A 14,775-nucleotide genomic window follows, 5' to 3' on the forward strand; every position below is an offset into this window, starting at 1 on the left:
GAGTTGTTTTTTGCTGATGTGAAGAAGAAACTGAATGAAAGCGAGTACAGGGGGGTAGAACCAACAGGCAAATCGTCTGTATGGCCGTCATTTATGCACACTTGTGGATACGGAGGAGAAAAGGGTTACCCATATTCTTAAGACCTGAGTGTGACCTGACACATTCTTTCTGATCGTCTTTAATAAAGAAACATTTTGACCAAGTTAACCTGCTCATGTTGTGTACACTGATAACCTATGCCTATCGACAGAAAATATTGTATCCTTATGTTGAAAGGCTGCCAATTTATTGATTGTGTAAGGCATGGTATAAGAAATATCAACTTCAACTATGAATGTTTAATTAACTCTTCGGACGGTAGGCCAACATGTTCTCTTAAATCGCAATTGTTGGAAATGAAATGGGAATGCAGGAGACTCCATCCTTGGCCTATTTTAATTTTAGGCTTGCTGGTCAAACAGGCTATAACCTACCTTTTTTTTGTTTAAATCAACTATAGGGATGTCATTATGAAAATACTAAGCTGTACACCACAAATAAATTATTTTAGATAGGCTTACAACCAAAAATGCATGTTCACTGCCAGACAACTCCAAAAAATTGCTGATTTGCAGGGCAATAAAGCTGCATTTTTTAAATGTTTCGGATCCATGTGGGTCAGATACAGACTAGACCAAATTTGGATCGAATGCTCTCTCAACTCTGATATGTTTTCGTGGATCTGGTCCACTAAGATCCGAAACAGTTTTTTTTTAAATGGTCGGATCCTGTCGGGTTGGAAATTTGCGTATTCAATTTCGGGATCTGAGAAGGTATTTTCTCTGTACCAGCCTGCTTTGCTTAGAAATAATTCGCTTTGAGGCAGAAATGGCTGCCTTGGTGGCAGGTTGATTTGTATAGGAGTCAGAGCCTCGGGGAGAGGTGTGACTGTTTGAATGTTGTTTGTATCACTATTGTTAGTTTTTAAAGTGAAGAGATGGTTGTTGCTCTAGTCAAGTAATAGAGAATGTGCATTCTTTAACTTCCGTGGCCTGGACGTGTGCGAACCCATTCTCTTAAAAGATGGATACCACCGCACACTGTCGAATGCTCCTGCATTCAATCCTTTCTCCAGACAGCAATGGCTTGATAATGAGTGGTGCCAGCGTAGTTTGCCACTACCTGAGCACACCTGGGGGCAGCTTGGAAGGATGTACGTGCGCTGGTGAGAGGAAAGCTGCTGTTCCTGTCTTGTTCCTAGCTTCAGTTTAAACGGCGGCCCTGCCACAGCCTGTCATTAGGGGTTCGTCGGGGAGGATGTCGCAATCGATGCTTGATCAAACTGGTTATCCCCTCCCACTGTCTGCTGTCGCCTGAGTCCTATCCTTCGCTACTGCATTTTTCTTTCTATGAGCAGTGAAAAATGTACTAGCCTACTTTATGGACTAGTTTAGGAATGTTCTCCATTCAAACGTTTAGGTGTGACAGCTCAGGAAATTGTTGCAAACATTAGGCCTACATAAAGCGTTATAATCAAGATTTCTCAAACCGAATGAACAAATCTCTTATTTGATATTATGGATTTTTTTTATACTATATATTGCCGCCAACCCAAAGAATATCCGTGATTACAGTTTTGATAATGAGAATGAAATGAAGGCATGAATAATCTTTCATCTCTCAGTGGATACTAGTCTCCATCATTCTCCCTGAAACGTATTTCTGCGTCACCTTTTTCTCTAATGCATAGTGCGCTACTTTTGACCAGAGCCCTAAGCGCCCTAGTCAAAAGGAGTGCACGTTATAGGGAATAGGGTGCCATTTGGGACGTAGAGCTCTCTGCTCATCTTCCTTTGTTTGCGAGAGAGATCATGTTGATCCAACAGTACACTCTCTCCGTTTGTTTTGCTCTAAAGTGTTTTTGAGTCGGTGCACTCCAGCGAGGAGCCATCTCTTATCAGCAATGAGCTCCTTGCCTGACATCATTTCCTGTGATTTCCAGTTTGAGGGAGGACTCTTTAATTGTTATAAGCCTGTACGAACCTTTATGATGTCTTTATAATAGGTTATGGCTGTTATTTAATCCGAATCATTTTAAGGAGACGGTAATAAGAGATTATAAGGGACCATGCAAGTCTTACAATGCATTATAACCACATCATAATGCATCACCTGTCAGCATTTACGTGTTACCAGATATTGTTTTCATGTTGTCTATGTGTCATCAACGTTTAAAAGAGTACATTGCAGATTAGAGGCAGAGGTCCCAGATACAATAATAATATAGTACTTTGTTTCCTTGTTTTGAGAATCTCAACATAGAGATCTATAATGAGGCCAGGTTATGTACTGTGTACAATACACAATGTGGACTACAGTATGTACAGTAGTAGGGTCTCACTGACTGGTGGTTTTCTTACTGTGTGTTTCAGGACAAGAAGACCTACCTAGACATCATCCACACCTACACGGAGGTGCACGCCACCGTGCACGGTACCAGCACTGTGCACTTGCCCAGCTACGTGAGAAACTACGGCATCCTGAGCGGCCGTGACCTGCAGTTCCTCCTCAGGGAGACCAAGGTGAGAGCAACACACACACACACACACACACACACACATACAGTGGGGAGAACAAGTATTTGAAACACTGCCAATTTTGCAGGTTTTCCTACTTACAAAGCATGTAGAGGTCTGTAATTTTTATCATAGGTACACTTCAACTGTGAGAGACGGAATCTAAAACAAAAATCCAGAAAATCACATTGTATGATTTTTAAATAATTAATTTGCATTTTATTGCATGACATAAGTATTTGATCACCTACCAACCAGTAAGAATTCCGGCTCTCACAGACCTGTTAGTTTTTCTTTAAGAAGCCCTCCTGTTCTCCACTCATTACCTGTATTAACTGCACCTGTTTGAACTCGTTACCTGTATAAAAGACACCTGTCCACACACTCAATCAAACAGATTCCAACCTCTCCACAATGGCCAAGACCAGAGAGCTGTGTAAGGACATCAGGGATAAAATTGTAGACCTGCACAAGGCTGGGATGGGCTACAGGACAATAGGCAAGCAGCTTGGTGAGAAGGAAACAACTGTTGGCGCAATTATTAGAAAATGGAAGAAGTTCAAGATGACGGTCAATCACCCTCGGTCTGGGGCTCCATGCAAGATTTCACCTCGTGGGGCATCAATGATCATGAGGAAGGTGAGGGATCAGCCCAGAACTACACGGCAGGACCTGGTCAATGACCTGAAGAGAGCTGGGACCACAGTCTCAAAGAAAACCATTAGTAACACACTACGCCGTCATGGATTAAAATCCTGCAGCGCACGCAAGGTCCCCCTGCTTAAGCCAGTGCATGTCCAGGCCTGTCTGAAGTTTGCCAATGACCATCTGGATGATCCAGAGGAGGAATGGGAGAAGGTCATGTGGTCTGATGAGACAAAAATAGAGCTTTTTGGTCTAACTCCACTCGCCGTGTTTGGAGGAAGAAGAAGTATGAGTACAACCCCAAGAACACCATCCCAACCGTGAAGCATGGAGGTGGAAACATCATTCTTTGGGGATGCTTTTCTGCAAAGGGGACAGGATGACTGCACCGTATTGAGGGGAGGATGGATGGGGCCATGTATCGCGAGATCTTGGCCAACAACCTCCTTCCCTCAGTAAGAGCATTGAAGATGGGTCGTGGCTGGGTCTTCCAGCATGACAACGACACAAAGCACACAGCCATGGCAACTAAGGAGTGGCTCCGTAAGAAGCATCTCAAGGTCCTGGAGTGGCCTAGCCAGTCTCCAGACCTGAACCCAATAGAAAATCTTTGGAGGAAGCTGAAACTCCGTATTGCCCAGCGACAGCCCCGAAACCTGAAGGATCTGGAGAAGATCTGTAGGGAGGAGTGGGCCAAAATCCCTGCTGCAGTGTGTGCAAACCTAGTCAAGAACTACAGGAAACGTATGATCTCTGTAATTGCAAACAAAGGTTTCTGTACCAAATATTAAGTTCTGCTTTTCTGATGTATCAAATACTTATGTCATGCAATAAAATGCAAATTAATTACTTAAAAATCATACAATGTGATTTTCTGGATTTTTGTTTTAGATTCCGTCTCTCATAGTTGAAGTGTACCTATGATAAAAATTACAGACCTCTACATGCTTTGTAAGTAGGAAAACCTGCAAAATCGGCAGTGTATCAAATACTTGTTCTCCCCACTGTATATACACACATATACAATACACACGGACACACACACCAGAGTTGAAGAATCCTGCCCTAGAGAGAGGAACCACACTTGCTACGCTGTAAGACTCGGAGGCATAGGTACCAAATCATTACTAAGAGTGACGGGATTGCTCATAAAAAAGCCTTGGTTCCTGATAAGATGAGATAGAAGAAATACTTTATTTATCCCCGATGGGTAGTTGGATATACACAGTCACGAAAGAAAAACACAACAATCAACAATAAGTAGTAAAAACAAAAGTCCTAAAGTTGAAGTGGGGTGATTGTTCAACCGAGAATTTTATGAGCAGTTTGCTCATAATAGCAGTTAGTTAAACGCCACAGAATGTTCTAATACGTGTACACACACACACACTGTGTTTGTTGGGAGTGCGACACCCCCTGTGACTTCACTATGCATTCCAGTGAATGGGTGGTTTATGATTTTACTCAGTGTCAAGGCGAGTGTCAGGATCTCTCAGCACTTCAACATTAGTCATAGTGATTTCTCCCAGAGTGCCTCAGCAGGGCCGTATGCTAGCCAGGGCCTCCGTTCATGTCATGTCCAGACCTGCCACTGCTCGTGACACAATGCTACTGCTCAAGGTTCACTTCTTCTGAAGCACCTCCAACCACACTGCCTGTTTTCTAGCCATGCAACTCGTCCCAGGTCTGTTTGTACTGTACAGCCCAACGACCCTCTGAAGCTCCAACCAAACTGCCTGTTCTCAATCCACACAACTGGTCAGTTTGTACTGTACAGCCCAACGACCCTCTGAAGCTCCAACCAAACTGCCTGTTCTCAATCCACACAACTGGTCTGTTTGTGCTGTATAGCCAACTCATATGGTGGTGCACACAGACAGGTCTGGGGCCAGGCTATACCTGTCCTAAATATTCTGAAAAGAGGATGTGCACGCCTGTCAGGAGAAACTGTGGAAAATCCGGAAATCAAACCAGCAAGCGTCAAGCTTGAAAAGAGAGAGTTATCAGAGATCTTTGGAAGGAGATGGAAAGAGTGGAGGAGATCTTTGGAAGGAGAGAGAGAGAGGGTGGAGGAGATCTTTGGAAGGAGAGAGAGAGAGTGGAGGAGATCTTTGGAAGGAGATGGAGAGAGTTAAGGAGCTCTTTGGAAGGAGAGAGAGGGGGGGAGGAGATCTTTGGAAGGAGAGAGAGAGGGTGGAGGAGATCTTTGGAAGGAGAGAGAGAGGGTGGAGGAGATCTTTGGAAGGCGAGAGAGAGGGGGGAGGAGATCTTTGGAAGGAGAGAGAGAGTGGAGGAGATCTTTGGAAGGAGATGGAGAGTGGAGGAGATCTTTGGAAGGAGATGGAGAGTGGAGGAGATCTTTGGAAGGAGATGGAGAGTGGAGGAGATCTTTGGAAGGAGATGGAGAGAGTGGAGGAGATCTTTGGAAGGAGATGGAGAGAGTGGAGGAGATCTTTGGAAGGAGATGGAGAGAGTGGAGGAGATCTTCAAGATCTTCTCATTAACCTGGTGTTTGGAAGCCTGGAGGGAGCACTAATGAATTGCCATAAATCCAGACCTATTTAGCAGCAGCATTGTGTTGTTGAGATAACAAGAAGAATGAGGCAAGGTGTTTTCCAGACACGCTTTCCTCCCTGCTCCTCTTTATGAATAAAGCATTTACCTGCTAACAGATTGCTTGTGTTAATTGCTCCCCCGAGATTTTTGGCAAAACAACACGGATTACATAGATACAGTGTAAAACAGGGCAGGGTTGGAAGGCACTGTATAGAATTTGAACCAGCATTATACTGCCCTAGTATAATATTATATGGCATTGGTGTTGAGACAAGCATTTTGCTACACTCGCAATAACATCCGCTTAACACGTGTATGTGACCAATAAAATGTGGTTTGATTTGTATGCTTTGGCTGTAGCTAATGGGGATCCTAATTAAATACCAAATCTCACAAAACATACACTACCTTGCGTTTACAACCGAATCGAAGACGGGGCTCATGTTGATCTAAGGTCCTAATTAACTCTTTATGACAGAATTCAACTTTGTACCTAGAAGGAAGTACAGTAGGCTGCGATTTATTGTCCTCCCGCTCGACATGCAATTTGCACGTACCTTGTGTGGAATGTGGTTTTAACTAGGGGTTGTTTGCATCGCCAGCATATCCTCCAGACCAGTCGAACGTCTTCATCTTCATCTCTGTCATGCTATGGCGAAGTGCCCTTCTATTGAATTCTATTGACATGGCCCCTACACTCTGATCTTGGGTCAGTTTTGCATTTTCCCCCACTAATGGTTATGGTTAAATGCAGGAAGGGTAAGCTGACCCTAGAACAAAATCAAATCAGAGTTTATTTGTCCAGTGCACGGCTCAGTACAGTAGCATGCTTGCTTGCAAGCATCTATTCTGTTACTAGGGGAAACTTCACTCCAGATTCATGCTATTGCAAAAGGGCCCTTCTGTTGAAATAACAGTCCAAGGTGATACATTAATCTGCAGTATTTAGTGCTAGATCACTGGCTTTTCTCTCCAAGGTCTCGGCCTTCTTTATATTGGCATATGACCACATTCTTCTTCTGAAGTTGTTCAAGTACTTTATTTCATCGAAGGTCACTGCTCTTCCCTTTCACATCGCTAGCTACCTTTTCTAAGTGATATCTGAAGCACTTACAACTAGCCTGGTTGTCTCTCACCTTCTCACCACCGCCTATATAGATTCCTTCTCACAATAACCATTTAGCATATGCTACGTTATGCTTTTGTATGCTGTGCTGTGCTATGCTACACTGTCTGAGAGGGGTCTATAAATAGCAGCTGTTTGTCAGGCCTGTGGGCTCACTGAGCTGCAGTCTTGCCTGGGAGGAAGCGCCACCAGTCAGCCTCTGCTGCCACCTGTTGACCAAACGCTGAAAGCTGCAGTCAATACTGTCTGTCCCACTGCTGTTCAGCGTTTACAATCAAATCAAATTTGATTTGTCACATACACATGGTTAGCAGATGTTAATGCGAGTGTAGCGAAATGCTTGTGCTTCTAGTTCCGACAATGCAGTAATAACCAACGAGTAATCTAACCTAACAATTCCACAACTACTACCTTATACACACAAGTGTAAAGGGATAAAGATATATGAATGAGTGATGGTACAGAGCGGCATAGGCAAGATGCAGTAGATGGTATCGAGTACAGTATATACATATGAGATCAGTAATGTAGGGTATGTAAACATAAAAGTGCATAGTTTAAAGTGGCTAGTGATACATGTATTACATAAAGATGGCAAGATGCAGTAGATGATATAGAGTACAGTATATACATATACATTATATTATGTGGCATTGTTTAAAGTGGCTAGTGATATATTTTTTATCAATTTCCATTATTAAAGTGAGCTGGAGTTGAGTCAGTATGTTGGCAGCAGCCACAAGATGTTAGTGAATAAACCTTCTCCGCATTTGACAAGCAGAGAAGTAGAGGAAAGTTGACGCACGGATCCCTTTAACGGGATAATTTTCGTAAACAACCGCTGAATTGCAGAGCGCCAAATTAAAACAAAATACTCAAAATATTTATTTTCATGAAATCACAAGTGAAATATACCAAAACACAGCTTAGCTCGTTGTTAATCCACCTATCATGTCAGATTTTGAAAATACGCTTTGCAGCGAAAGCAATCCAAGCGTTTGTGAGGTTTATCGATCACTAGACAAAACATTACGAACAGCTAGCCGCAAATTAGCTTGGTCACGAAAGTCAGAAAAGCAATCAAATGAATCGCTTACCTTTGATGATCTTCGGATGTTTGCACTCACGAGACTTCCAGTTACACAATAAATGTTATATTATTGTTCGATAAAGATTATTTTTATAACCAAAAACCTCCATTTGGGTTTGCGCGTTATGTTCAGAAAACCACAGGCTCGTGCCGATCCTGAAGGGCAGACGAAAATTCCAAAAAGTATCCGTAATGTTCGTAGAAACATGTCAAACGTTTTTTATAATCAATCCTCAGGTTGTTTTTAACATACATAATTGATCATATTTCCACCGAACGGTAAACTATTCAATACTACAGAGAAAGAAAATGTCGAGCTACAACAATCACGCACATGAACTAATCAAAGGACACCTGGCGCGTTTTGATAAATCTCGCTCATTTTTCAAAATAAAAACTTGAAACTATGTCTAAAGCCTGTTCACAACCTGTGGAAGCCATTGGAAAAGGAATCTGGTTAATACCCCTTTAAATGGAGGATAGGCAGGCAATGGAACAGGGATTTTTCCAAATAAAAGGCACTTCCGGGTTGGATTTCCTCAGGTTTTCGCCTGCAAAATCAGTTCTGTTATACTCACAGACAATATTTTGACCGTTTTGGAAACTTTAGAGTGTTTTCTATCCTAATCTGTCAATTATATGCATATTCTAGCATCTGGGCCTGAGAAATAGTCCGTTTACCTTGGGAACGTTATTTTTCCAAACAAAAATAGTGCCCCCTAGCTTCAAGAGGTTTTAACAGTCTGATGGCCTTGAGATAGAAGCTGTTTTTCAGTCTCTCGGTCCCTGCTTTAATGCACCTGTACTGACCTCGCCTTCTGGATGATAGCGGGGTGAACAGGCAGTGGCTCGGGTGGTTGTTGTCCTTGATGGTCTTTATGGCCTTCCTGTGACATCGGGTGGTGTAGGTGTCCTGGAGGGCAGGTAGTTTGCCCCCAGTGATGCGTTGTGCAGACCTCACTACCCTCTGGAGAGCCTTACGGTTGTGGGCGGAGCAGTTGCCGTACCAGGCGGTGATACAGCCCGACAGGATGCTCTCGATTGTGCATCTGTAGACGTTTGTGAGTGCTTTTGGTGACAAGCCAAATTTCTTCAGCCTCCTGAGGTTGAAGAGGCGCTGCTGCGCCTTCTTCACAATGCTGTCTGTGTGGGTGGACCAATTCAGTTTGTCCGTGATGTGTACGCCGAGGAACTTAAAACTTGTGTGTTAGTAGCTCTCCAGAACCAGAAAACCCCAACTGTCTGGAGAGCTTCTGGTTCTGTTTTGCTCCAGTTTGTCACTAACACACCTTCTTTAAGTAATCCTGATAAGGATTTCACTCTGGACCATGATTAGCTGAGTTAGATGGGTTACTGCAGGGCTGGAACAAGACCCTGCACACACAGTAGCTGTTAAGGAGAGTAGTGAGGTACAGTGGCTGAGGAGAAGGATGATATGGGTATAGACTGAAGAGAAGGGATGGTATGGGAGAGTCCGTGTACAGCAGTGTTGCCAACAGTGGGCTGAACTAAAGAGACCCTCTGTCTCCCCAGGCATGGCCGGCACTGACCCGGTGGGATCTTGCTCTCGCCGACTCACAGACCAGCCATTGTGGCCGTCGCCGGCCCTCCGCTATAACAACCCCAGCTCCAACGGCTCTCTTTTTACTAATGGGGCCTCAGACAAACACATTATTGTGGCACGCTTCACGGGCTAGTCACCTCTGTTTCCAGCATGTTAGAAGAGCCTCTCAGATATTTGCTTTGGTCATCCAGCTCAATGGGTTTTCTATTATCCTTTGTGTGTATGGAGTCTTTGTTGTGATGATTGGCATGGACTCTTCTCTCCAATGGCAGGACCGTATTTGTGTGATGAGCGTGTTTCATGACAAGAGCTAGTAGTACAGGTAATACAAGTACTGTAGCTACTGTGTCAGTGCCGAGTAGTGCTTGAACGAGATGGGTTAGTACATAAAACATTACACAATTATTTACAGTCTCTCCATTTTCTGCTGGCTTTGCCAATGTTCTGCTTTTCTTTATTGCTACAATTAAAAATATATATATATGTAATAATAATTAACATAATCACCATTCACTAATTCAGTCACTGACATTTTATCCCTGGCATGCATATGCATTTTTCCCAAGTAAAAACAGGTCAAGGGTTTCAAACCCATGAGTCTCATATCCAGAGACCAGTCCTAACTACACCACAGGCCTTACTTCCTCCTCTGGTCATTGTTTGTCTGTGCACGTGCGTGTGCACGTTTTCATTCTACCATGTGTGTGAACTCTGCGTTTAGCCTCTCCTTGGGCCGACACACACACACACACACACACACACACACACACACACACACACACACACACACACACACACACACACACACACCACACTGGAGCGACTGAGAACTTGTGGCTGTGCTTACCAGACAGGAGAAGCCCTCTTTTACGAGCCAGTTTTATAGCCGAACACTTAGGAAGGGTTAAGAACCAATAAAAGCAGGCTGTGCATGCTGCTGGTGCAGAGCAGAAAAAACAAAGACGAGTAAGAGGTGTCTCCTTTAATTTCACAGAAGAAGATAATATCGTACTTTCTCTCACTCACACCTGCAATCGATTTTTCTTCCTGGCACTGATTCTGCTGATGGGGTCTATTTCAAATAAGAGTCTACTTGCAATAACTGTGAAATGTAGTTGTTGTTTCCTGCTGAACTTCGTTGAATGCATTGATTGTAAGTTGCTCTGGACAATAGCGTCTGCTAAATGTCAATGTAAATGTAATGCTCTTTTTCTCCACAGCTGTTTGTTGGCCTGTCCTTCCCCTACGAAGGCCCCGCCCCCCTAGAGGCCATAGCCAATGGCTGTGCCTTCCTCAACCCCAAGTTCACCCCGCCCAAGAGCAGCAAGAACACGGACTTCTTCAAGGGCAAGCCCACCCTGAGAGAGGTGAGAGGCGCCACTCTGCCCAGAGACCCCAGTCAAAGTGTGTGTGTGTGTGTGTGTGAGGGAGAGAGACAACCTAGTCCTCTATTCACTTCTGTGCTGTTACCTCTCCTTTATTTTATTCATGACAGGTCCTCCGTAATAAGTCAGTCTGGTGTTTGAAGGATAGGGTCTAGTTTGTTGAGCGTGTGTGCACAGTAGTTCTTCATCTGTGATGTGACTCGACTTCAATGCTCTCCTATTGAAGTGAACTACTGTGTCATGTCTGTTCTGATTCTGTCATGCGTTTCTGTCCGCCAAGGGACTAAAGATTAAAAAAAGAACTGTCTATTTATTAGCTGACTAGCCAATTCAGCCAATATGACTTCAGTATTGTCTAGATAAGAGCATCTGCCAAACCTGCTTAATGACTCAAATATAAACGTGAATAAATAATAAAACATATATATTGTGTGCTGTCTTCAGCTTGCCAAAAGTATTTTTATGGCAGTCGAAGAAATTCAATAAAAATGTGTTCCCATGCAGTTAACCTCCCAGCACCCATATGCTGAGGTGTACATTGGCCAGCCCCACGTGTGGACGGTGAACATCGACAACCCTGCAGAGGTGGACAGAGCCATCCGCTCAATCCTCAGTCAGAAGGTACCCTTCAAACACACACACATACACACACACACACACACACACACACACATACACACACACACACACACATAATACATGTTTCCCGGCTCACGTTCTCTCCTTTCTATTCTTTTAGCACAGTCTGAAATGGAAAACTCTCCCAGTCTCATTTCCTAAAGCCTCGGGTACACAAACGGTTGTACCAGTCAGGGAAGCAGAGAGCATGATCACAAATTCCAAGGGGGCTCGATTAGAATAGAAGAATAAGAGGAATTCACAGAGAGAGGAATTGAGAATAGCAAAGTGAGAGCTTTTCTTTCTCTCTCCCCTCACTGGGCCCGTGCATATTTAAGTCCAGGGGCAAGCAGACCTCGTGGTTGTGTCCCCAATGGCACCCTATTCCCTATATAGTGCACTCCTCTATGGGCTCTGATCAAAAGTAGTGCACTATGTAAGGATTAGGGAATATGGTGCCATTGGGGAAAGAGACCTCGTGTACTTCTGCAGGGGTGACCGAACAATGGGTTTGTTCATTAGAGAAGTGTCTCGTATGGTTTCTGACCAGTGTCCAGACCAACAGCCCTCAGCTCAATTTTCTCTGTCTGGATGTGCCCCAATGGCACCCTATTCCCTATATAGTGCACTACTTTTGACCAGGGCCCTATGGGCTCAGGCTCTGGCCAAAAGTAGTGCATTATATCGGGGATAGGGTGTGATTTATCATGCAACCGCTGTCTCCGCTCTCTACGGCCGAGAGCGTCGAATGTTATTCCACCAATCACAAATTGATCTCAAAGGTTAGTTGACCAATTACAGAGTTTCACAGCACCGTATCTGAAGTTGATTCGATGGAACAAGGATGCAGCTCGGTAGTTTGTCTCATTGAGTTTTGCTCTGTTGACTACAGAACGTAATGACTATATAGTGTGTGTGTGGAGGTCTCGCTGATATCCCCTGTGTATATATTTCAGGAATGTGTCCGTCTAGAAGACCTCAGTCAGGGTCGGAGAGTTCTGACGCGCACACACCCACATCTCTCTTTCTCTTTTCTCTCTCTTTCTCTCTTCTCTCTCTTTTCTCTCTTCTCTTCTCACTGACCCACTACAGTACCTGTCCCACCGTAGGCACATCTAAAGCAGGCACATACTCTAAGCAAGCTGACTGGCATTCCACAGCCTATGTGCTTTGTGTCCAGCTGTAGCCTGACTCTGTGTTTTCCATCCTCAGATCGAGCCCTACCTGCCCTATGAGTTCACCTGTGAGGGGATGCTGCAAAGAGTCAACGCCTTCATTGAGAATCAGGTACGACCTGGCTATAACTGTTCTCTCCATTCTCCGGTACAGCAGTCAGAGCCCCTACACACTATTGTGCTGACCCTAACTGTCATTTTTTGTCTCGCTTTCTAGTAAGTACAAGTTCGGTACAAGATCAGCATAGTTTTGTTACACACTGCTTATTTCTGGCATGGTTTAGGCAGGGAAAGGCTAGCTAACTATGCCTCTCTGATTGCTTAGGCGGACTGGCGCCAGGGCCCGTATTAACAAAGTATCTCAGAGTAGGAGTGCTAGGATCAGTTTTACGGCATCATAAATAAGAGGGGTGACCTGATCCTAGATCAGTATTCCTACTCTGAGACGCTTCTTGATTACAGGCCCAGATATGTTAACGGGCCAGCTCGGCTCCCTATTAACGAACTGAGCTTTACTTTCTTTCACTATTGTCCATTTTAGTATCTTAGTGTGGAAAGGGTATCAGAGCCTCTGGAATATTCTACAGTGCATTTTCACTGAACAAAGGAACTCCGTCCTGTTTCAGGTTAGAGCCCAAATGGCCTCTCCTTCTCCTACCACCTCTCTATTTGTCATGCCCATGCATACTATATCTCCTGTCTTGTAGGGTATATCATCTTTCTCTAAGGTCCTTATCTTGGTGTTGACTTTGTAGCTACCGATGACAGCATGCAGCTGCTTCTCTCTTCATCGACTGTGAACAGATTAGGTTCTGAATGTATCTTTTTAGCAGAGTTGTAAAGTTGGAGGGGTGACAGACTTGGCTCTGTGTCCGTTGCTCTCTCGGTGTCTCCCGCCCTCTCTCCCCCTGCGTCTGTCCTGCTGCACTTTGTGACAACTGCTGACATTTGATTGAGCCTGTCTGCATGAAGAGACGTCCCTATGCACACTTGTCATCTCCCAAAAGGGTCCTATGCCAGCCCTGGGAAATAGGTCTCAGGAGAAATGTCACTTTACACACGGTGAACAAACAAGCTGTCAATGGTGTGCCGTCTGTCCTATAGACGGATATTGCTACAACAATGTGGCTACAGTACAGCCACAATATGAGCTGTTGCCATTTGTTAATGCCACTGTTCCACGTTCTATCTTTCATTCACTCCTTCTTGTAGAAATGACTTTAATATAACTCTCCAGTGTTCTCTCTCCCTGTCCCCTCTTTCCTCCCTCCCTGTCTCTCTCCCATCTCCCCCATTCACCCTCCCTCCCTCTCCCTCTAGGATTTCTGCCATGGCCAGGTGATGTGGCCTCCCCTCAGTGCTCTGCAGGTGAAGCTGGCTGAGCCGGGGAGCTCCTGTAAGCAGGTGTGTCAGGAGGAGCAGCTCATCTGCGAGCCCTCCTTCTTCCAGCACCTCAACAAGGACAAGGACCTGGCCCGGTTAGTGTGTGCACCTACAGTACACCTTAACCCGTACGCACACACACACACACAAATGCACGTCTGACACATGCATTTTGCTTTCTACCCAACAGATGGCAGTATAGCATAAATAGACATTCAATACCTGTCTGCTGCTGTGCTGAATTTGGCTCACTAGAGGTCGCACACAAGTTATTCCCTTTATGACGTTTCAGAGACAAAATGATAGACAGATATCAGAGGGAAATGTCATTTATTGCAGTTGTCAAATGTCAACTTAAGACATTTCAAATTAAACTCACTCATCAGTGTCAGCAGGGAATGGTTATCGAGATGTCAGGACTCAATGTAATTGCTGTATCAGGCTGTATCCAGGCTGTGTCACATCCGGCCGTGGTTGGGAGTCCCATAGGGCGGCGCATAATTGGCCCAGCATTGTCCGGGTTTGGCCGGGGTAGGCCGTCATTGTAAATAAAAATTTGTTCTTAACGGACTTGCCTAGTTAAATAAAGGTTCCATTTTTATTTAAAAATAAAAAATAAAAATGGGGATCATGTGAAGGAATTTTCTCTTTGATCTGCAGTGCATCGTAGCAGACAC

The 14,775-nt window shown here is 44.4% G+C and overlaps 1 protein-coding gene across 1 annotated transcript in view; it reads left to right on the forward strand.

Moving 5' to 3' along the window:
* Nucleotides 1–14,775, forward strand: part of LOC139566288 (alpha-1,6-mannosylglycoprotein 6-beta-N-acetylglucosaminyltransferase A-like) — a 124,271-nt gene that overhangs the window by 105,800 nt on the left and 3,696 nt on the right. The window contains exons 12-16 of the mRNA XM_071387367.1: nt 2,413–2,562; nt 10,758–10,904; nt 11,427–11,543; nt 12,753–12,827; nt 14,036–14,193. Coding sequence (XP_071243468.1) covers nt 2,413–2,562; nt 10,758–10,904; nt 11,427–11,543; nt 12,753–12,827; nt 14,036–14,193 — 647 coding nt within the window. The remainder of the gene's footprint in view (nt 1–2,412; nt 2,563–10,757; nt 10,905–11,426; nt 11,544–12,752; nt 12,828–14,035; nt 14,194–14,775) is intronic.

Source organism: Salvelinus alpinus, chromosome 38 (genome assembly GCF_045679555.1).
Source record: "Salvelinus alpinus chromosome 38, SLU_Salpinus.1, whole genome shotgun sequence".
NCBI lineage: Eukaryota > Metazoa > Chordata > Actinopteri > Salmoniformes > Salmonidae > Salvelinus > Salvelinus alpinus.